This window comes from Lepisosteus platostomus, chromosome 2 (assembly GCF_059453375.1).
Source record: "Lepisosteus platostomus isolate fLepPlt1 chromosome 2, fLepPlt1.hap1, whole genome shotgun sequence".
NCBI lineage: Eukaryota > Metazoa > Chordata > Actinopteri > Semionotiformes > Lepisosteidae > Lepisosteus > Lepisosteus platostomus.
In genome coordinates, this window is record NC_142612.1 from 47,824,640 (window position 1) to 47,849,103 (window position 24,464).

Consider the following 24,464-nt stretch of genomic DNA (forward strand, 5'->3'; position numbering starts at 1 on the left):
ACCCTTTTAAAAATCCTAAGGGGACATGGGAATAACATGTAAATTCCACACAGATAGTCAGAATTGGACTCAAGACCCTGTAGCAGTGAAGCACTAGTACTAACAACCGGCTAGCTGTTGTTTCAGAACCAATTTCTAGCTGGACTGGGAACAAGCCTAGAAAAATATATACTAGAAAAGAGACAAATCAAGATGTATAAAATAAAAACAAATATGTCTGAGAAACATTATTATTTGATTCTGAAGATGATAAATAATTCATGTCATTTTATTAAATTTTATAATCCAATATGGAGAAATTAAACTGCTTGCCTATGAATGTTATTTAAATAAATATAGGGTATTTGCACATGTAAATGAGGATAGTAAAGAGAATGGAAACAGGTAGTACTCCATTAAGTTGAAAAGAAAATTTAAACCTTAATTATCAGGTATTTTAGCTATAGAAGGAGAGCAAATTACTACAGTGTATGAGTAGTATAAAGTGACACCTTTCATCATACTTTTTTGATAGGTGCCACGCCCCCTTTTTCAGCCACTGGGAGTCCACAGTGGGGCGGATGTCCCGCCCCCTCAGGAGCCAATGGTGTGTCGTTAAGGGGCGGATGTCCCGCCTTCCCCCTGCCGGTCGGGCCTGTGCTTCAATGTCCAAAAGCCCCGGCCATTGCACCCCTCAATTTATAAATAAGTGTATGAAAGTGTGTATTATGGTTGGAAGGCCAGGCAGCTTATATGCTGCACAAGCCGGCGCGCTTCCGCTTTAAGAGGAACAGGACGTTGGTGTCCGAAATGGACTGTCAATGGCAAGCTGACCTGGTGGACATGAGAGACCACCTCGAGTTCAACGACGGTTTCTGTTACATCTTAACATGTTTTGACATGTTGTCTAAATACGCTTGGGCCTTGCCGCTGAAAACCAAGTCTGGAGGGGCCGTGTCAGGCGCCTTCCGAAATATACTTCAAGAGGGTCGTACTCCTAAAAAGCCACAAACGGATGAGGATAAAGAATTTCTTAACAGGACCTTCCAAAATTTTCTCAAACATGAGAATATTGAACATTTCTTTACGGCCAGCGATGTGAAGGCTAGTGTGGTCGAGAGGTTTAACAGAACTATTAAAACAAAAATGGGTAGGTACCTGTTACACAAAAACACCTTTCGATATATTGACGTCCTTTCAGATCTTATTTACTCTTATCATCAAAGTTACCACACGACTATTAAACGAACCCCGGCTTCTGTTACGGCCGACAACTACCTTGAGGTGTGGAGAACGGTCTATGGCGAACACTTTAGGAGAAAACCGTCAAATTTTCATTTAATGTGGGTGATCACGTTCAGGTGTCCAAAATAAAGGGAGTGTTTGAGAAGGGATATGAACAGACCTTCACGGATGAAATTTTTTTATTGTCAAGAGCGGACCTTGGCTCTGAGACCCTATTACAAACTGCAGGACTACGCAGGCGACGACATTAAGGGCTCCTTTTATGCTGAAGAGCTACAGAAGATAAACCCCAATGTTGAGAATGTCTACCGCATCCAAAAGATTTTAGCAGCCGGGGGCGTGGCAAAAACAAACAGCTTTTGGTAAAGTGGTGCAGCTGGAGTGATAAATTCAATAGTTGGGTAAAGGCTTCTGAGGTCCGAGACATATAGAGGTGGTGAAAAATGAACCCCAATGGCTTCTATGTTACGCTGGCCAGTAATTCATCCTCAAAGATGTTTCCAAAGAACACCAGCATGTGCTTCACAGAGCATCAAGCAAAGGCGATTGACCTGGACAGGAGCTGGGAAATGGGCCTGGTCGAGCTACACTATCCACATATGCTAAACACGTTCGATGAAGACGAAGTTTTTATGTTCGTCAGCGAAGAGCTCAAGACTATATGGACATGTACCTTACCTAGAGCGTACTACAGCAACATCAAGCAGCTCTTCCATGAAATGAAACGGGCTGCGGAAAAATCCAAGTTAACGACTGTAAGTCTTAAATACAACCCCATTAGCCGGTCGGTAAGGATTGTTGGTGATAACCGGTTTTTTATACATGAGCATAACCGTCTGGCGAGAATGTTGGGTTTCAAATTGGGTGTCGGAAGTGTAAAATAACCGCACCCCGTTGATATGACTGGCGGATTTAACACCATGTATATATACACAGATATCATAGAACACCAGTTAATAGGTGACGTCTAGGCACCGCTTTTGCGCTGTGTGCCCTTCAGAGGCGTGGATGGTGAATTTGTTTGAGTATTGTACAACAAACCCCATTATGTGACGGTGAGCATCGATCATTTTAACAACATCACTATTGAAAAAAAGATGGACCAAAACGAGCACGTGTCATTTGCATTTGGTAAGGTCATCGTCAAGCTGCATTTCAGACCTGTGAAAGCGACAAACATCTAAAAGGATGACTGTCATCAAGAGCTACGGGGATCCTTCTTTGTATACACTGTAGCGGCAATGCTTGTTAATAAGGCAGAATTAAGAGTTGCTGAGCTTTCCTAAATGAGGCCCCATCTCTCTCTTCATCTCTGTGGTGGAGCCACAGAGAAGCTATTCATGCAGGCTGATTTAAAGATGTTTTCTTATGATAAGGGACAGCTCCCAAATGGCTATCATGATCAATGGTCATCCATTGGCGCCTATCTGTCTAGGGAGTGCCAGATGGACATCTGGACTGCATTCCTAGGTGTCAGGAGTAAGTGACTCATATCTCACCTTGATCAACCAATCAGGGACTGGTAGGGCCGAGTAACCCACGTGGAATTCTGATGCCCATTAAACTTTCAGCCAATGAACGAGCTGAAGTTCCTCCAGGTAAAAACAGGCAACACAGAGAGACTATTGTGGACTTTTCTGAAAGGGAGAATCTCAAAGGAGAATTCCAGGGCAGGACGGCCCAGGAGCAGAAGGCTCCCAAGGGCAGGACATTCTCGCAGCGCGCCTCGTGACCATCCTGCGACTCAGCCCGGACAACCACGGAATGGCCAGAACTTTCCTCTGTTCTAAGAGTCGAGAGCGGAGGTTGCCAGACAGTAACCAGAGGATCCACCCGAGGTTAGCATCAGCAGCAAGCCTCGTGAACAGGTCGGAACTGTGGACAGCTGAATCACTATTCAGAACTAGCGCTTCATCAGGAACGAACCGGTCCTCTTCCTGACTTGCTGGGACCCACAGTCATCTTTTATCCTGTGCACAAACTCTTGCTAGTTTCAGCCAACACTAACTAGCCGGTCAGTGAGCATCAGCAGCGCACCGTCGCAAGCCGCACAGCACAGCCTGGCATGGAGCCAGAGAGCCTGCAGGTGATCTGAATCCCCAGAGATTGGATGAGTATTCAATTTAATGCATTACAGCTCGAGAATTCAATTGATATCCCAACCAGTTGATATCAGTTTAATTCCTAAGAGTTATGTTCTTGTTTTGAGTATCTAACGTAGAAGTTATAACCAAGTGCATTTACGAAATGGTCTAAATGAATGATATACCGAACGTATGTCCTCTTGATATGTGTAACTCTTCGTAACTGACTGAATATATACCTTTTGTATTCTGATAACCCTCTCGATAAGATCTGTTAGGTTTACATGCATATTCTATGTATTAATAAATGTATCCTCATGTATTAGTACCTGTGTGTGTGCATTGTTTGAGTTATATCGCATGGTTGGATTCTAAAGCCATCAAAAGAATCAATTTTGTGATTTACTGCTACAATTAATAATTGTCCCAGTAAATGCCCAAACCCTACAGAACTGGTGCCTTGTGAGAGCACACTACATTTATTGGCGTCCCTGGGTGGGCTATGTTAAGACTGAAATGAGTCAACGAAGCGGAATAATTCAATATAAAACGCCGCGGGTTTCATACACGACAATACAGTGTGCTGAAAGCCGAAAGAAAAAAGTTCCCCTTGCTCTTTAAGCAGTGCTTGATTGTTTTGTGATCTTTTGCGATCTACAGGGTTGATTGCATACTTGATCTTGTGGTTTTCTGTGGTAAAACTGTGATTTCGTACTTAAAAGTAATACTCTTTAAGTTTAACGATGGTTGCTAAAAGGTCTGAATTCGAGTCGTTATTAAGCACTCTCTCTAGCAGCGACAGGTCTGACCACGATCTCCGCCATATCTCCGTCAGCGGAGAAGCTAGAAGAATAAATCTCCATTCTCTGAAAGAGCTAGCGAAGGACATAGAGAGATTTGACCCCGCAGTGTCAGAGAATAATATCGAGAGTTATATTCAGGACCTGAGGTATACCCTGCAGTACCTGCCAAACGCCACAGAACAGGAGAAAGTGTTTCTGGTCAGGAAAACTAGCAGCAGAGCTGTACATGAGTGGATGTCTAGGCAGATGAAGAAAGTCTGTAATGACTTTGAAGAGCTGTGTCAAGCACTTATCGAAGAATACAGTGCGTTTATTGACCCGACTGCCGCGATAGCTGTCTCCCTTAACATTAAGCATGAGAGAGCAGAGTCCCCTCGCGAATATTATGAGAGACTTAGACAAACTTATTTTGCAGGGCGAAATGATGAGGGTTGTAAAGAGAACACACATTTCAAGGGTTTATTCATCACGAATCTCCACCCGTCAGTCAGAAAGATGATCTTAATGCATACAGATGCACAGACCATGAAAATGACTGATATTAAGAGATTCGTGCAGAAAGCCTGGGAGTATAATGTCCAAAGTCGCTCTGAGCAAAAAGCTGCTAAAGCAACTGTGTTCACCGTCAGAGCCAGAAGGGTTAATTCCCTCCTGCTCGAAGGAGCACAGGCTCCTGAGCTGGCTAAGCCCCGTTCCAAAGCAGGCACACAGGACCGCACCCAGCGTCCTAAGTGCCATGAAAACACCGGGGGAGGGAAAGAGCTAGAAAAGGCTGAACAAAAGGATTCAGTAGCTGCCTGCCTGGCCAGGCTTGAACAAGCTTTATTAGGACAGGGACAACTGCTCCCCAAGGCTGCCGGAATCGTGAATGAGCTGATACTCTCCACTGGAGGAGGCGGAGACCCGCCCCCTCTCCCTCCCTCAGTCTATCTGATTGAGCGGAAGGGTTCCTGCCTGGATGAGGTCAGCCACTCCCAAGCGAGTGCTGAATCCACCCCTGAAGTCACAGAGCAGGCAGTAAAACAGAGAGGAAAAGCAGGAAGCTTTTACCTCAAGGCTGCCATGGGAGATGTCTTACACAGTGAGACACTGATTGACACTGAGGTTGAAAGGTGTTTGATGTCATATGGCAAACTCAAACGGGTTGAAAAAGAAAAGGGCATGTGAATCAGAGAGGAACCTTTGGTGGATCACCAGAAAGGCAAGGTGTGGAAACAGGTCAAGGCTCCTAAGCCTTCTGTACAGAAGGAAAAGGGGGCCAAGAGGCAGACTGTGCTCACACAGTGCCCACCGAAGACAGAAGCCTATGTGGAGATTGCTTCTGTTCCCTCTGGACAAGAAATACAAATATTTTATTGTTCCCCAGATATACAGGGAAGTCGTGTCCCGGCTGAGGTCACAACAGCCTCCATGCCACAGGAGCGGTGCTCCAAGCAGCCGCCTGATCCACCAGGTAAAGCACACCCCTTTTACATCCCTAAAGAGGAGCAGATCTCCCCACCTGGCGATGAAAAGGAGCTTTCCCTTTGCACCCTGGCACCCAAGAGGGGTCAGGAACACCACCCTGCAGTGGTGGAAGGGATCCAGATGGCAGGAGACCAGGTTGGTGATGTAGCCCTCACCCTTAGCCCTGAGAGGTCCTCTATTAGTGAGGATCTGCTTGAGCAGCTGTCACAGGGCCACTGCCAGGTGCCCCTGGTGCAACATTCACAGGTTAGACAGGAGGTCCAGCTGGACGCTGAGACTACTGCGCTGTGGACACAACTGATCCCAGATGCCAATTCCCTTTGCTGTGACCCAGGGAACCTGCAGTCAGGTAACATTATTTCTCACAACTACCAGGTAGTGAGTGAGACTGACCTGATTGTTCCTGCCTCAACGGTAGGGTTTCCAACACACCCAGTCCCCAGGAAGGGACAGGGAATGAAAGCCGAGCCGGTTTTCTTACAGCCACCAGCTCAGTCTGTCAGTCTGAGTCTGACCAACAGTGGTTCACCCAGACTGGAGCTGGATGGTCAAGCCACCCGTCTGTTAGTGCAGAACATGGCAAAGAGGGGTGTCAGAATCCCCGCCTGCACTGACATGGGCCTGGTGGGTGACAGTGTGTTCAAAGACCGTGAACTAGCTATCCCAGTGCTGGGGCAGCTCCCTGAACCCCTAGTGAGGGAAGGGGGAAGCGAGCAGGTGTCCTACACCTACCCCCAGCCAAAGATTGTAAACATGCCGATAGAGGGATTCCTCAATAAGGAAGTGTGCAGGGTGGACCGGAACAGTGAGAATGGGGTAACAATCCCAGATCACTCAGGTGCTCCAGATGACCACTCAGCCGAGGGTCAGGAATGCTCCACCGCTGCACCGCCCCCTGCAGGGTTCCTGGAGCACAGGCATGAACTAATCGAAAAAGCAGATGCCCTGGAAACAGAGGAGCAGCATCACCTGCTGTGTCAGATCTCTCCAGATTTCCAGAATATTGGTGCCCAAGATGCCACATGGGATACTGAGAAAGACACCATGTACATGCTGCGCCAGCTTAGAAAGGCAACAGTCACTCAGAAGGAGATGACTGGGATCAGCCACCCCAAAAGACTTTTGGGAGGACTGGTTGCTGCCGCCACTGTGGTGCATTTGCTTTTTCTGGTAGGTTTGTGTGATACTGGCACTCTCACCCTGACTGCCCCAAGAAGGCAGGTGTCAGAGATGCCAGACGGTAGTGACAGACTGTATCAACAGCAGCAAAAGTTGGAAAGCTTAGGGAAAACCCTACAGGCAACTTCCTCTGCAACAGGGTTAAACCTTATCCCCCAACCAGTGGACATGATTGTCAGTGTTATACAGTGGGTTTATGCTTGTGTGCAACAGGCCAGAATGTTGACACAAGACCTGTTAAGGGAGTTTAGTGCCACTGTAGCCAGTCTAGCCATGGCACAAATCCCAACCCACTTGATTCCACTCTTCTCAGTAGAGGAGTATGTGACATTAACCCCATCGCTCATAGCTCACCCAGAAGGCAATCCAAGATTGAATTCGGTTCCAAATCTTGAGATGGGTATGGCTACCAAAGCTATCCATTGGCTGTGTCTAAACGATTCACCAATGAAGGGTGTAAAGCTACTAATGGGCAGAGGGAGGTTAATGGACCCCATGAAGAGCAGGTGGGAAGTAAATGGCTGGTCAGCACACCACATTTAACTGACACTATGACTTGTGACAGGCATGATACAGCTACCACAATGCAGCTACCTAATCAAACAGTTTTCCTGCAAGTTCCCGAGGAGGCCATAGTACAGCTTGGTGACTTAACACTGTACGGTCTGGAACCAGACACATAAGACCAAACTTGAGGTCGTGGATGCCTTCAGGTGCCACACTATTGAATTTGATAGAAATCCAAGAAACAGTAAGCCCTGAAGAGGTACAGGTAGTTAGTTTGCTTTAATGGAACAAACCTCCAAACCACCCCGGCAGGTGCCCAACACAGGTGTTGTGGTTCATCAGGGGGCTGGGAACAGGAACCGGTGTTATTGTAACACTGCTACTGGGTAGCTGAATCATGACTGACAGTGTACTCTGAATGCTGTACTCTTTCATCAAGATGTACTGTGGGTAGCATGAATGAGTCAAAGGTAGCATGTCAAAAGAAAGAAAGTGACTTCTCCCGAAATATCTACTACAGAGGTATCAGATATTGACAGTGAACTTCCTGATGTGTAATTCCTAGACTGAGATAATGTCTCCTACCTTGTTTATACATACTCCAGATGTTGTTCATAATGTTTGTATCCAATGGTGGTTCCTTTATGAATTCTCAAGGAGTAATGTGGACATTTAAGATTAATGTTCGAATGACAAGGGACATCACTTAACTCTGTTTTGTTTTGAAGGCAACAACGCCTCAGGACCTCGTGACCTTCAAAAAGGGGGGATATGTAGCGGCAATGCTTGTTAATAAGGCAGAATTAAGTGTTGCTGTGCTTTCCTAAATGAGGCCCCATCTCTCTCTTCATCTCTGTGGTGGAGCCACAGAGAAGCTATTCATGCAGGCTGATTTAAAGATGTCTTCTTTTGATAAGGGACAGCTCCCAAATGGGGATGCACTTAGCTAAGCCTGGCTATCATGATCAATGGTCATCCATTGGTGCCTATCTGTCTAGGGAGTGCCAGATGGACATCTGGACTGCATTCCTAGGTGTCAGGAGTAAGTGACTCATATCTCACCTTGATCAACCAATCAGGGACTGGTAGGGCCGAGTAACCCACGTGGAATTCTGATGCCCATTAAACTTTCAGCCAATGAACGAGCTGAAGTTCCTCCAGGTAAAAACAGGCAACACAGAGAGACTATTGTGGACTTTTCTGAAACGAGGGTTTGAAATAGCTAAGCCGCACATGGCATCAGCAGCTAAAAACACAGCATAAGAAGTTGTTAGCAACATTACAAGCGCGGTCATGTCTAAGGTGGCAGCACATCAGCAGGAAGGTTCGGGTCTAGCATACATCCACAGAGGTGTCAAGAGAAAAAGGCAGACATCATCATTTCACCGTCGGGGGCTTCCAAAACCCGATAAAAGAACGGCTAGGAGAAAACAATCATCTCATAAAAGCTTCAGGTTGACCAAGAAGAGGGCCGTGACACACCGCAATCAATGAGACATATTTTAAATATGGCTTTTGATCACAGCGGGTCTGCAGAATGCGCAAAGTTGGAGCTGGACATATTTCAATTAGCTTACCCAAACAAGCATCGAGAAAAGCTTTTACATAGAAGTTCCGCCACTCACGGCCCTAACGGAAAACGTACCTCTGGAATTCTACATCGCAGGCAACGGAGAAGATTATTTAGATTTAAACAACACGCTGCTCTATTTGACCTGTAAAATAAAAGAAGCAGACAGTTGGGACATTGATGCGGCAGCCCGTGTGAGTCTGGTGAATTACCCCATCACTGCCATCTTCAGCCAGGTTGACATCACCATAGGAGACCAGTTGATCAGCCAGAGCAACAACTGTTATCCTTACAGAGCCTTTATAGAGTCTGTACTGAACTACAGTGAAGAGATGCTGAAGACGCAGTATTCAACAGGGCTCTTTTACAAAGACACAGCTGGGCAACAAGAGTCCACAATTTTGAATGGACCCAATCAGGGGTTCCGAAAAAGAGCATCATACACGACGCAAAGCCAAAAACTGGAGCTCCTAGGTCACATTCACGCAGACCTGTTTTTTAAGGACAAACTACTACTGAATGGCGTTGACCTGAAAATAAAACTCAACCGCAACAGAGATTCTTTCTGCTTAATGAACAATGCCAGAGAACACAAACCGAGAGTACTCTCAGCATCTTTGTTTGTGAAAAGAGTCAGAGTGTCACCTGGGGTCAGACTCGGACACACCGAAGCACTCCTGATGACCAACGCTAAATACCCCATAGACCGCGTACAGATGAAAGTCTTCAGTCTGCCTGCAGGGAGCCATGTGTGTAACCAAGAAAACCTCTTTCTCAGGCAGTTACCCAAAGTGGTGATTTTGGGGTTTGTGGACAACGCAGCATTCAGCGGCAGTTTTACACAAAACCCCTTCAATTTTAAACACTACAACGTTAACTTTCTGGCTCTCTATGCTGACGGTGAACAAATCCCCACTAAACAACTTCAACCGGACTTCCAGAATGGACATTGCGTCTGTGAATATTTTAATCTGGTGGAAACATCCGGGAAGCGTCTGAAAGACAAACCACTTCTGGTGGACCGCGAGGAGTATGCGCACAGTTACACATTGTGCACGACGAGTGCACAGGTCATTATTCACTTATCAAAACGGGTAATCTAAGAGCTGAAATACGCATCGTGCTACCGCTACCCACTACAGTTAACATGGTTGTGTACGTGCTGTTCAACAACGTGATAGAACTTGATATGAGATGTCAAGTCATTTACGACTTCAGCTAAAAAACACTGGAGGCCACACAACCTACACATAAAGATGAACACCAAACAGCTAGAAGACATTCTAACCCGAGACCGCTACACCGAGACAGTTTTCTAGGCGTGTTCCCCAGTGATGCACTACCGATCAAGAGACTGGTGCGGCGCCCTCTGAGTTTAATAGTTAATACTCACCCACACGACCGCCCCAGCGAACACTGGCTTGCTATTTACCTACCCAATGACGACGGAGCAGAAGTTTTCGACTCCTACGGATTTTCATCCGAAGCCTTTGCTTTCCCAAGAACATTATTGATTTCTTAAACAGAAATGCTAATTCCATATTTTACAACAACAGATAATTGCAAGATTCTTTTGCAGTGACCTGCGGACTACATAGCGTCTTTTTTCTATACCATAGATGGTAAAGGCTTATCTTTTAGAAACATTTTAGAACTTTATTCTATGAATGCAATCCAGAATGACCGCATGGTTGAAATGTTTCTGAAAAACTGACGACGTGTGAGACAGAGACCCGTGTACCCTTTTAAGCCATTTGAAAATACAAATGTTTAATTATGCGGGTGCTTACGCCAATTTAAAACATGTCATAGATGTTAATCGACTGTCTAAAATAAAAATGAAATCGAACCATTTAATTTTCTGTGTGGTTATTATTTAAAAAATAACACAAAATATGAATTAAAATCAATACAATATTTTATTTATACATTCGCGGTTATATAAGGTTATATTGCTCAAACTTTTTTTAATATACATTACATCCAAGCCATTTTATTACAAACATTTTTAATGTAACTATATTGCTCACGCTTTTTAATATACATTTCAAGTCAAGTCATTTATCACAAACACACATACCCTCAGATGAGAGAAAAAATGTTACAAAGACAATCAGGTGGGTCTAGGTATTAATGATCATCTCCTTTCTGCGGTAATCTTAGAGATTGGGCGTCGACATCTCTACCGCATGTTTTTAAGTTTTGACAGACAACGGTTCTCCAAGAGTTGTTTTATAAAATAACTTTTACCGCAATTCGAGGGTCAATTCAAAATGCATGAAAAAGGGTGTTTTAACCTGACATCCATCGTGTTAATATCCGTAGGGCAACGATGTCAAATTTTCTTGCAGTACCCACTTGTCGTACACCACCTTTTGGGTTTTCTTTAAGGTCCGGGTTTCAATGCGCCAATCCTTTTTAACACGCACGATCATCGGCTGTTGAATAGAAATGTGTTTAAATTCCCGGCACTTACCATGAGGGTTAATGCCATAGTCAAAAAGTCCCGCAGACTCTCAAAGTTAACTTTTTCACAATTGTTCACATTGAGCGTAATACCTTTTACCTTTAAACAGGCTTTCCCACCAGACAGCTTGTACCCATATGACTTGGGCCCTGTTGATACAAACTCGGTGATGTGTTGTCCAGCATCGATTTCGCTGGTCAGCTCACCCAAACAGTCACCCAGTTCTGGATTCCACTCACCCCCCGGCTCACAAAGATAACAGAATTTATGTTGTGGTACACACAGCGGTCTTGCAAAGCATTTAGCAGCTTGTATAACTCCAAGCAGGCATAGGCTGATGTAAAGCTAGCGATGAAAATGTTAGTGTTTGATTGGCCTGTATAGTGGATTTTAGTGTGTTTCCATGTGACACAGGCTGTGTTTTCATCAATAAACTCACAGGCTGACACCTCATGATAAGGCGCAAATAAGTACCTGAACAATTCATCAGGGTTTCTCACAATGGTGGTCTGTGGTAAATTGGTCTTTGACCATACTTGCCCCGCAAACTGTTCAAGGCAATTTTTGAAAGCTGCCTTTTGGCTGGATTCTTTTTAATGTTGCCGGGGTCCAGTCAGGGTCCAGTTGGACAAATGCCAAATTTCGTAAATTTTACCCACTCTATACACTGTCACACGTGCGACACAGTGTGAAAAACAGTTTTTTGTCAATTTTGGTTGGTAGAACTGGAAAGTAAAAACATTTGGGTGGGTAAACTTCCACGTTCGCTAAACCAAAATACCATTTTAAATCTCCAAAGTTGTTATAAATTATTCGGGGGTGACCCAGTAGGTATTTTTTAGTTTTGTTCACAAACGGATACAGACTGGTGAAATCAAAGTAATTAATTTTTTCACCAGGTTGTGCGATGTAATGCAAACATATAGCATTTGTTCTCCCCCAAAAAAGTGAATCGCGCTGTTGCAGAGGCTCTGGTAACTGCGCAACTGCTAGAAATTTACCCAAGTCTCCATTTTCAACAAGCATGTCTCTGAACTTGTGCTCCCACGAAACACACACGTTAAAACCTCTCATTTTGAGAAAATTAATTTTCACCATTGTCTTTCTGTACAACCAACCAAAAGTAGTGTTTGTCAGCAGATAAAAATCGTTTTCACAATAAGAAACCCTACAACCATGAAAAAAGCAACCGTTGAACTCAAAGGCTGTCTGCACTCCGTCAATTACAGCATAACCATCCAGAAAATATGGTCCAACCTTGAACTCACTGGGTGTGGTTAACGCGTGTTGGATTTTAACGTACTCTGTGTGTTCGATGTACATAAGCCGTTGAATGCTAGGTATAGAAAACCGTTTTTGCTGACGGTGGTAATTGTCATGGGGTAGCAACACTATCGTCTCTTCCTATAAAAACATAAGTCTGAACACAGCCATGGAGACACTAGCGATGGTCACAAGCTGAAAGGGGTCGATGCACACATCGCAGCCAGCCCCCGCCTCAGTCACATGCGCCTGTCTGGTCATATTCATGACCTCGTCTCAAAACCTGACACAGCTTTCTCTTAGAATTGCCACATCCAGCTGGCAGTAGCGTTTCAACTCTCTCTGTAAGTTAAACACAGTTCACTTGCATTCTTCATACCAAACCAAAAACTCGGCTTTCTCGCTCGGCAGCATGTAGTTAACGCCGTAAAGTTCTGGCGGCGGCATCGGGCCTACATAATTTTGGTTTTCTGAAGTGTTCATCAAGTGTGGAAAATAACCCTTAGCCCCGGGGAACCCCATGGCTGATGGTAATTTGCTTAATATCATAGGGAGAAAGTTTAGAGAATCGATAAATCTGATGTTCAGAGCTTTTATGGTCATACACATTATCTTGCCACCCTGATTAATTAGTTCAACATCCATCTTTTCATCTAACAACTGACTTATTACTAGGTAATTGTCATAACCTTTGCCATTGTGCGAAATGAATGTTTAGTTTTTGAACGACTATCGATAAATTTACACACAAAATCCTTTAGACAAGTTTCACCATAAAATTCCCACCTTCGTTTATTGTTAGTATTGTAATGCAACGGGGGTTCAGGCATCGCGCCCTTGCCGCATTAGGTCGGCCCCCTGTTGCGTTACATTAGTGTCAGAAGCGGGGTGGGATAGCCCTTCGCTGGGGATGGCGAGTTAAGCGGGGAGAGTGTAACGCATATGGCCGACAGGTACTGTGTAAGAGCCGGCTTACCAGAGCGGTGACTTCACCGTCCTTCCCTGTAATAGCAGGACTACAGCTACTGGGCTGTGGAGAGATCTCTCTTTAGCTCACCGGGCTGGGTCCCTGTTGAGTGACACGGGAGTCCCGGGTTCGAGCCCCCGACGGTGGGGGGCAGACCTAATACGGCAAGGGCGCCTGCCTGAACCCCTGTTGCGTTACAATATGAAGGGCGTTGACGTAATTTGGTACAGATGCAGCCATTCAAAATGAGTGGGGTATTTCGCGGTATACCCCGGTGGGCGTGTCGCGGTATCACGCAGAATCAAGGGGTTAATCGCGTCATTTGACGTCATGCCGGAAAATATCCGGCATCACCTTGTAAAACCGCCAGGAGGAGCCAATAAAGCTTAACCTTTCATGTACAGCATTTGAGCTTTTAAATTTAAACTGTGTATTACAGCATGTTAATCATCAGTCATTAAAATGTTGGTATATTTTATGAAAGCAAGATTGCTCAGTTGGACAAAAGTACACAAACTACCTTTATCAGAAATATTTATGCATCAAAGCCTTTACCGAAGATATTACTAATAGTATTAATAATGAATGACTTTGGACAAGCTGTATACTCTTGTATAATTTCTTTAGCTCATTTGTACAAGCACTTGGAATCTGTCCAAGCCCTACTTTGTCAGGCATTTTCTTTTACTTCAACAGACAAAAAAACTCTCTTGCTTTTAACAGGGAGTTTCATAATTTCTAACTACGAAAATTATTTAAAATGCGACACTTATCATTCAACTAGAGCTCAAAATATCACAAGGATCCTCAAGAGCACAACAAAGACTGTATTAAAAGATACTTGTATCAGATACATGAGAATCCAGGCTTTTTTATCAACGCTTTCTTTTCCGTATACCAGATATTATGGAACCACTTCAGAAGGGTGTCAGCCAGTCAGATTCCAGGAATCGGTAAAAAATACACACCGGTATTCCATTTCTCCCTAAACATTTTAAGCATCGAAGTATTTAACTAACATGTGAAATAGCGTGTGAAAAAGTGCTAGTTTTAAGCTTTTCTGCTAATATAATATGGAATAGCGTATCTAAAGAAATTAATAACGATATGATTATATTCGTGTACTGCGACAGGGCTGTGTAGGGCTGTTTCGCCTCTCTCTTTTATGCGACTTCTTTTGTACCCCACTGGTCTACGTGCCTGATTACAAACTCACGGGTTGTGTGTTCAAATCCAGCTGGCGCTGTGACTTTTCTTATAACAAACATTTCTTCGAAAAAATAGAATAGCAATATTATTGACAATCAATTGACTTTTATATTTCAAAATATCACAACATGATCGAATCTAAGTCATTTTTGATAACAATGAATAGTCAGCTTCTTCCCTTCTGACAACGGTCCCTGCTTCTGCTTCCTGCTTCTATTGTGTGTGTGGGGGGGATCCCTTCAGATCTCCCTTCAGATTTAAAATGTTATTAATCATATCTTCGCTGTCGCATCTTACCAGTGCAGCTGATCTTTTCCTGCCTGGGTGGGTCAACTAACACAAAGCTTTAGAGAACCTAACATTTCTATTATCAACAAATTGTAAATTTGTAATAGAGTAAATTTTTATAGAGAAATGGAGGCTCGACAGTATGCGATACAATATAAACATTTATATTGATTTAGTGTTTAATTATATGTGTTTTTTTATCATAATCAGACAAATTCAACATAAATTGGTACAGTATCTTTGTCTTCTAAGTATCTTAATAAACTCTCAGCATAGCTTTCTCCCCGTTTAGATTTATTTTTCTTGGGATTTTGGGATCAAACGTGGAACGATTAGATTGTAATCGTTTTTATTTTTCAAATACGTTTTAGAAAAGTGTAATCTATACCTGCCCAGACTGTACGCCCGCTTCACTGTGGGACAGCCGCACTGGTCGGCGGCCTTCCTAGGGGCGGGAGGGGGGGACAAGCCGATACATACTCTTAGAGTTTGATTAATAGGGAATATAATACAAAAATATAGTACTAAAAATAAGATACTCTACAGACATTCACAACGGCGACTGTCAGAAGATAGGACACAGCGGCTCAGACACCCGCTGAATGGAAAGGGACACTTTAATGTTCTGTATGGCTAATACTAAAGCCAATACTTCAATACTTTAATATTCTTTTCTGTATGTTTAACAATAGTGGGTACTGGCCTAATTCGTCCCTGCTCCCGTTGTTAGGTGTTAATGTGTTGTTAAGTGTGAATTTGTACCTGTTTCCCTGAGGTCTGGCTTTTTTTCTGGAAAACCATAACTCTGGTCTTGTCCAGATTGACTGTCAGCGCCCAGGTCTGACAGTGCTGCTCCAGCAGTGCCAGGTTCTGGTGCAGCCTCTGTTCTGTGGTAAAGATATAAATAAAGATTCTATTAAATCTTTATTTAAATTTTTAAATAATCATATCATTTAATGTCTTTACTGTCCACATTTTAATCCGCTTAGTTTTGAATATTTATATAGAATTTTACCTCTAAAGGGAAATTTTAGTAGCTGAGCATAAAAAGAAAAGGAGCATAACGCATCTGAAGGTTATAAACGATATTAATTTAGCAACATAAACATAACTGTATGTAAGTAAACTGTACTGTGTATGGCTGGTCTTGGTAGTTTAAAGAAAAAATACACACCAGTCTTCCATTTCTCCCTAAACATTTTAAGCATGAAAGTTTTATGAAAAGGTACCCAAATATGTGATTGCTGTATAGAATGAATTTTAATTAAAAAAAATTATTTAACACAAAAATTAAGCTGTTTACATCTTCCCCCGGAGAACAGTCACCCGTTGCTACCCAACGCAGAAACACAACCTCTAACTAGCAAAGAGAGGACATTAGCTAGCCAATATGATAAAGAAATAAATGATTATATACATTTCCATCGATTGTACAAGCACTTGGAAACTGTCCAATCCCTAGTTCATCAGGCATTTTTCTTTTACGCTGCGGGCATTCTCCCGGTCTGGCGCTGGTCTGTATCTTCTAGGATATAATGCCAGCGAACTCTTGTTTTTATGCCCACTATAACAGACAATCTCCTTTGCTTTTAACCAAGCGTCTAACCCCTCTGATTGGAGAAAAAAGACGTCCTGGTTTGCTATTCATACTGTACCAGGAAGATGATTTCTTTCTATTCGAAACATGAATTTTAAAAGTTTAAGAAGTAAAAACCTTACAGCGTACAAAGATTTCTAAACTGATCAGGATCGTTATCTTTGTCTTATCCATAATAATGTTTACCGCTCTGTCCAGCAAATTAATAATAAACTTTATTTTATTTAGCGTTTTAAACAAATAAGTAATTAGATTGCTCATACACCTAATCACTTTTTCTACATAAACACAGCGTGATTGCTCTCTGAAAATGCTTTTTCTTTTTATTTAGGCTCAGATTTCAACTATAGATCGTATTATTATAAACTTTCTTGGAAAAATGTATTTTATGTAAACCATGTTTGCCATTAATTCATTTAGGGCTAGAATATGTTCATTGTCTTCCAATCGAGTCGAGTTGACATTAAAAGCTTGCCACGCCTGGACTGTTATACCAACACATTAGCATGTTAAAGCGATTTCATTGAGGAGCCTAGCTTTCTTAACTAGTAAGTACTGTACTTCCTTGGCTTTGGAGGGGGAGGTGTCTTTCGCTGGAAACTTGCCCCTTTCTACTTAAATACCAGTGAAACTGGATTAATTCGTCACAGCCAGCACTCCCGCAGAGAGGGGGGTTGTACTCGTTAATGTCTTAGCCGGAACACATCATTATATCTCATTTTGTATTTCTATAAAAAAATCGTTGTTGTTATTGTTTTTATCCTGTAAAGCGCTTTCAGGAGCACAGCTTTCTCACCACTTAGATTACTTTTTGATACCATCCTTACACAAACCAGAAACTTCTTGTATTTTCCGATGACATACAAGTGGAAAGATTACAGATTTTAATCGTCTTTTTTCGGAACCAGGGAAAATCTGATCATGTTTCTCTATAACAATAATAAAAAACATTATTTTACATATCACCTTTAAAAGTGGCATCTCAAAGCAATACAGTAGATGTAAACCACAGATTACAAAGTAAATACCCAGACAAACACAAATGCGTTTTTAACAAAATGCTTTTATTCATTCAGCAGAGAGAGAGTGCAAATCCTGGGCGTAACAGCTGTTCCTTTTTCTGATCACTCGCTCTCTGGATAAACGTCTCACCTGTCCTGTTCTTTGTTTTCCTAATTTGCTGATTATGCCTTCTGCGATCCACTCCTGCCCTCACACCTAAAGAAGACTATTTTACATTTCTTTGCGCGGTCCATTGTGCAATTAATCCTTGTATGTGCTGTCCTTAAGGTGATATCACATAAAGGTGATATGTAAAATAATGTTTTTTATTATTGTTATAGAGAAACATGATCAGATTTTCCCCGGTTCAGAAAAAAAGATCTAAAGTATACTAGTTTGTCACTAGTATACTTTTAATACAGTCTTTGCTGTGCTCTAGAGGATCCTTGTGATATTTCGAGCTCTGGTTGAATGATAAGTGTCGCAGTTTAAATAAATTCCGTAGTTGGAAGTTATGAAACGCTCTGTTAAAACCAAGGGAGTTTTTATGTCCGTTGCAGTTTTTTTGAATCCCCGGCGGAACACATTCCGTAAGAATCATCGCTTGTATATATCACCTTTAAAGGTGGCTTCTCAAAACGCTTTACAGGATAAAAACAACAAGAACAGTGTAGCGGCAATGCTTGTTAATAAGACAGAATTAAGCGTTGGTATGCTCCTAAAAGAGGCCCCATCTCACCCTCCATCTCTGTGGTGCAGCCACAGAGAAAGAATTCATGCAAGCTGATTTAAGATGTTTTCTTGTGATAAGAAACCAGCTCCCAAAGAGGGATGCACTTAGCTAAGCCTGGCTATCATGATCAATGGTCATGCATTGGCGCCTATCAGTCTAGGGAGTGCCGAATGGACATCTGGACTGCATTCCTAAGTGTCAAGAGTAAGTGACTTATATCTCACCTTGACCAACCAATCAGGGACTGGCAGGGCGTGGTAATACCACGTGGGTCTCCAATGCCCGCCAAACTCTCAACCAATCAGCACACATCTGGGTCTTGATCAAAAAGGGAGCGCAAGCTCAGTTCTGGGCTCTCCTTGGCCATTTTCGCGCATCCTCAGAGACAATCACGTGACAACTGCTGTTGTCTGCAAAAGGACTTGGACTTTGTTCTAAGCGCGAGGCCGAGGATCCCGTACGTACTCAGAAATCTACCAACGTGAATGCTCCGCTTGATCAACGGCAGCCTACAGTTGGACCCTCGTCGACAACCTGAATAGCTTATTCAGAAGCAGCGCTGGACCGGGAACGAACCAGTTTCTTCCCAGGCAAAAGAGTGACTTGTGAGGACTCGCGGTCACACTCTGTGCATAGAGACTTTCTACTAGCCAGCCGGACTGCTGGTAGATCCCCTCGGAGCAACGACTGCCCTGCGCGCCGCAGTCAGATTCCTCTGCCCGTCCTACTCCGAGCTGCACCTCGACTGGTTGGCCGGTAGCCAGAGGACGCCGTCACAACGCCCATTGGACAACCGCTGCAACAGAGGCTGCAACAGAGCCTGTCAGCTGGTTTGGTGTTCGTGCCGGGAAACTCCAAATCCAAACACAGTGGATAAGTAAACCCCATGTTCTACATTGCGTCTCGAGAATTCAATTGTACCTCAACACAAGTTGTTATCAATTTAATTCATGAGTAATGTATTTACTTCCGAGTTTGGAGTAACAGTGGGTAATAACACTGATTAGCGATTTGGTAACCGAACGATATATATTGACATATATTCTCTGTTGTGTATCTCTTTGTGTTTGCATCTCTTCGAGATTATATACCTTGTATGTTGATAACCCTCACCGTAAGGTCTGCCGCTCGTATCCAGGCAGACTAGTATATGTTTGTTGCACAGTTATATTAATAAATGTATCCCGTGTATTGAACCCGTGTGTGTGCGTTGTTAGTTGTTCTGACGATTGATTTTCTAAAAGCCCCGACGAACAACCTCGTGATTACTGCTACAATTAATAATTGTCTCAGTAAACCCATCAAAACCACTACATTTAATGGCGTCCCTGGGTGGGCGGAGTTAAGAATGAAATGAGAATCAATCGCACAGAATAACTGATATTGCTGTGAGTTCAAGTTCAGCACAGCGCCGCGGCTTCTATACGCGAATACCGGGTGTGCTGATAACTGCGCAAAGGAATCCCCCTGTTTTCTAGCGTTTAGTGTAACGTGTGCTGATTGGAAATCCATCTGCTCGGGTGTTTAAATTCCATACTGTATTTTAGTAAAAGGAAAAAAAAAAAAGTAATACTCTTAACGTTTCTCTGACGTAATGACAATGGCTGCTAAAATGTCTGAAGTGGAGTCGCTTATAAGTACTATTTCTAGCGACGACAATCCTGGTTACTGGAGCGGTATCGAAAAGTTGAACTTTGATGATATTGAGAAGCTGCAAGTAGATTTAGTAGCTAAAGTAGCGAACCAGCTTAACACAGGAGGGTCCGTGAACGCAGTTCAGGTCCTATCGAGTTTCGCCTTAAATCTAGCTAAACAGCTGGAACTGTCTTTGTCCGAGCTGACAAAGTTTCAAAAGCTTCAGGGAAGGCTAGAAAGATATAAGGCGGAGCGAGTTGAGTTGTTGGATATAATCAGAGAAAAGAGAGTGAAAAATGAGGAAAGTGAAGACAGACTCAGGGAAGTTTTAGGTAAATTAGATGACCTGTCTGCTAGAGAAACTGCGGCTGAGGTAGCTAGGAGAGACCTGGAAGCGAGCTTGAAAGAAAAAGAAAAAGAAATTGAGAGTTTAAATGAGCTCAGCCAGGAAAAAGGAAAAAGGAGTTAGATGCTGCCGTCCTGGAAGCAAAACAGGCTAGATCCCACTTGCATGCCAGCCCACCTAGCAGCCCGGAGCGCTCACCCAGCGCGCCAGGAGGAGGTTTCTCCCGGCCAGGGTCTGTGGTCGGATCGGCATGGGGGAGATCGCCGAGTCCTGTGCGAGACGCAAGGGCGATGCAATTCAGGCAGAGACCCCCTGCTCCTGATCACGGCCGTCCCCCTGCTCGCGGAGAAACCGTAAAAATTAACCTCCACTCCCTGAGGCAGTTGGCCAAAGATGTAGAAAGGTTTGACCCGTCAGTGTCAGGGAACAATGTGGAAACCTACATCGATGAGCTGAGACATACTTTGCAGTTTATGCCCGGAGCGTCCGAACAGGAAAAGGCTTTGTTAGTAAGGAAAACTACTAGCCGAGCGGTACACGAGTGGATGTCCAGACAAGGACCGGAGGTCTGTAATAGCTTTGAGGAGCTGTGTCAGGCAATGATCGGAGAATTTTCGGCTTTTATCGATCCCATAGCCGCTGTGGCCGCTGCGCACCATATTAAGCACGAAAAAGCTGAAGCCCCTCGCGACTATTATGAGAGGCTTAGGCGCACTTATATTGCAGGGCGGAATGAAGAGGGTTGCGAAGAAAACGTGAATTTCAAAGGTTTATTCATTGCTAATCTGCATCCCTCAGTCAGGAAAATGATTGTGATGCACACAGATGCAAAAGCGATGAAAATGGCTGACATTAGAAGGTTGGCTCAAAAAGCCTGGGGAGCTGAAGTCTCTGCTTCCTCAGAGCGAAAACCTGCTGAAACGGCCGTGTTCGCCACTAAAGCCAGCAGGGTTGACGACTCGCCTCAGCTCGAGGGAGCTGAGGTTCCTGAGCCCTATAAGCCCCGGCGCAAAATAGGCAGGCAAGACCGCAGTAAGCGTCAGAGCCGCCGTGAGCGCTACGGGGAAGGCAAGGGCTCAGGCAGAGCCTATCATAAGACTGGACGAGGGGAGTCGACTGCAGCCCGCCTGGCCCGGCTTGAACAAGCCCTGCTTGAGAGACCAGGACAGGGTAAACCTTCTGCACCGAATGCCGGAAGCGTGAATGAGCTTAGGAGGACCACGCCCCTTCTCACTGGAGGAGGCGGGGATCCACCCCAAACCCCTCCCTCAGTCTATCTGATTGGGTGGGAGGGTTCCTGCCTGAAAGAAGGCTGTGACTCTGAGTTGGGCGCTGACCCCGCCCCTGAAGTCAAAGGAAAGGCAGGCTTCCAACAATTCTTAGGGAATCTCAGCCAGAAAGGCAAAGCAAGGCGTATTTATATCAAGGTTTCTCTTGAAAGCGTCTTAGATAGAGAAGCACTGATTGACACTGGGGCTGAAATTAGTTTGATGTCAGCCGATCTACTCAGCGAGCTCAAACGAGTAGCGAAAGGAAAAGGCATCAGACTTAAGGTAGAACCGTGTAAGATAGAGATTTCCAGCTATACCCAGGATCATGCCAGGATCACACACCGAGTGTGGGTGGCACTTAGGTTCGGGCCAATGAATGTGGTGCATCCTGTTTACATCTCTAGGTTTAAAACAGAGCCACTACTCATTGGCCAAGACCTGCTTGACAGGCTGGAGCCTCTGGTGGACTGCCAGCGTGGAAAATTGTGGGCTCAGGTCAAAAACCCTAAGCCTGTCGTACAGCAAAAAGGGGGGTTCAGTGGTTATGCTGTGACCACACAGTGCCCACTGAACACTATAGCTGAGTTGGAGGTTCCACCTGGTTCCTCTGGACGAGAAATAAATGTCTCTTCTTGCTTTCCAAAACTACAGGGAAGTCCTGCCCAGGCCAGCACTCCCACGGTCTCCCAACTACAGGAGCAGTGCTCCGAGCAGCTGCTTGACCCGCCAGGTAAAGCACACCCCTTTTTCATCCCTGAAGAAGAGTGGATCTCCCTGTCCGGTAATGAATGGGAGTCCTTTCTGTGCGCCCTGGTACCTCAGGGGGACCAGGACTACCACCCCATGGTGGTGGGAGGGGTCCAGGTTGCAGAAGTGCAGGTTGATGATGTAATTCTCAGCCTCAGCTCTGAGAAGTCCATAATCAGTGAAGGTCTGTTCAAGGACCTGTCGCGAAGCCGTCAGGTGACCCTGGTGACGCAGTCACAGGTTCTGTGGTGGGCACCCCCACCTCATAGGTCCATTTGGAGCAAAGGAAGTTGTGTAGCTTCCATCTCCATCGGAAAAAGGAAGTTTGCTCACTACTTCCAGGTAGCACCTCAGCTGACCAATTCGGTCTGTATTGGTGCAGACCTCTTGGTTCGACTGGGCGCCCAGCTGGACACAGTAAACAGTGTGCTGTGGACACGGGTGAACCCAGATGCCCACTCTCTAAGCGGCGACCCCGAGAACATTCGGTCAGGTCAGACGATTCCTCAGGCCTGCCAGGTTGTAAATGAATCGGACCTGATCGTTCCTGCATCAACCGCAGGGTTTCCGGTACGCCTTGTCCTGAAGAAGGGACAGAGAATGGATGCTGAGATGGTTTTCTTCCAACCATCAGCTCAGTTTATCAGACTGAACCTAGCAGTCTGTGGTACCCCCAGACTGGAACGGAATGGCCGAGCCACCTGCCTGTTGGTGCAGAACATAGCAAAACAAGATGTCAAAATCCCTGCTCGCACTGACATGGGACTGGTAATTGACAATGGTTTCTATGATTTCGAACTGGCCATCCCAGTACTGGGGCAGCTCCCTGGTCCCTTGGCCAGGGAGGGGGGAAACGAGCAGGTGTACTACACCTACCCCCGGCGGATGATCGCAATTATGCCAATAGAGGGATTCTGCAACCAGGAGGTGTGCAGAGTGGACCTTAGCGATAAGGATGAGATGGTTGTGTACACAGTACACGCAGGTGTTCAGACGGACCACTCAGCCAAGAGTGCGACCCGGGATACCCCCATGCCGTCAAAAGCGGGGTTCCTAGAGCAGGTACAGGAACAGGTTGGTAAGGCAGATGCCCTGGAAACGGAAAGCCAGCGTCAGCAGCTGCGTCAGATCTTCCAGGATTTCCAGGAAGTGTTTGCACGGGATGCCTATGACTGCGGGGTGACGGATTTGCATACAGTGCGCATTCCCACAGCCCCTGGCGCCCGCCCAACCTATGTCAGGCAGTATCGCATTCCCCTCACGGCATACGAGTCCATAAAGCAGACGTTGGATGCTCTACTAGAGCGTCAGATCATAAGGGAGTGCAACTCCACTTATAACTCCCCACTGTGGCCGGTGCTGAAACCCAATGGTAAGTGGCGTCTGACCATTGACTACCGGCAGCTGAATAAACAGGTTCCTTTGTCACGATGGCCAATGATCTACCTAGATCAGGAGTTAGCCAAGGTGACAACAGCGAAATATTTCACCACAGTGGATGTGGCCAATGGGTTCTGGACCCTTAAGGTAGAACCGACAGACCAGTACAAACTGGCCTTTTCCTTCGGAAACAGGCAGTTCACCTGGAATCGATGCCCCTTTGGGTATTCCAACTCCCCAGCGGAGTTCAACATATTTCTGCACAAAGCCATGAGTGATGCAGCCGCCAGGGGCAACCTGGTCTATGTGGACGATATTCTGATGCGGAGTCAGACCTGGGAAGAACACATGGCCGAGATCAGGCATGTGTTGACCCAGCTCTCCCGTGCAGGGGCCAAACTGTCCCTGGCTAAGGGACAGTGGTGTAGGACCCAAGTGGAGTACGTGGGACTGTTGGTTGGAGCCCAAGGCATACAGCCACAGTCCAGCAGAGTCCAAGCTATCCAGAATATGAAGTCGCCCACTAACCTGTCTGAACTGCGCAGCTTTCTGGGAGTATGTAATTATTCCCGGCAGTTCATTGAGGATTACGCTGAAATAGCAAGGCCCCTCCACAAGCTGTTACAGAAAGACGTGCCCTTTGAGTGGGGACCTTCCCCAGAACAGGCTGTGATGGAGCTGAAGCGCAAACTCGGTAGTGCGCCGTGCTTGGCCTACCCTGACAA

The 24,464-nt window shown here is 44.9% G+C and overlaps 1 protein-coding gene across 1 annotated transcript in view; it reads left to right on the top strand.

Moving 5' to 3' along the window:
• Window positions 1-24,464, top strand: part of LOC148676408 (uncharacterized) — a 76,195-nt gene that overhangs the window by 32,791 nt on the left and 18,940 nt on the right. Inside the window, exons 3-4 of the mRNA XM_088644389.1 lie at window positions 20,690-20,907; window positions 22,264-23,334. Of these exons, the coding sequence (XP_088500515.1) occupies window positions 20,690-20,907; window positions 22,264-23,334 (1,289 nt within the window). The remainder of the gene's footprint in view (window positions 1-20,689; window positions 20,908-22,263; window positions 23,335-24,464) is intronic.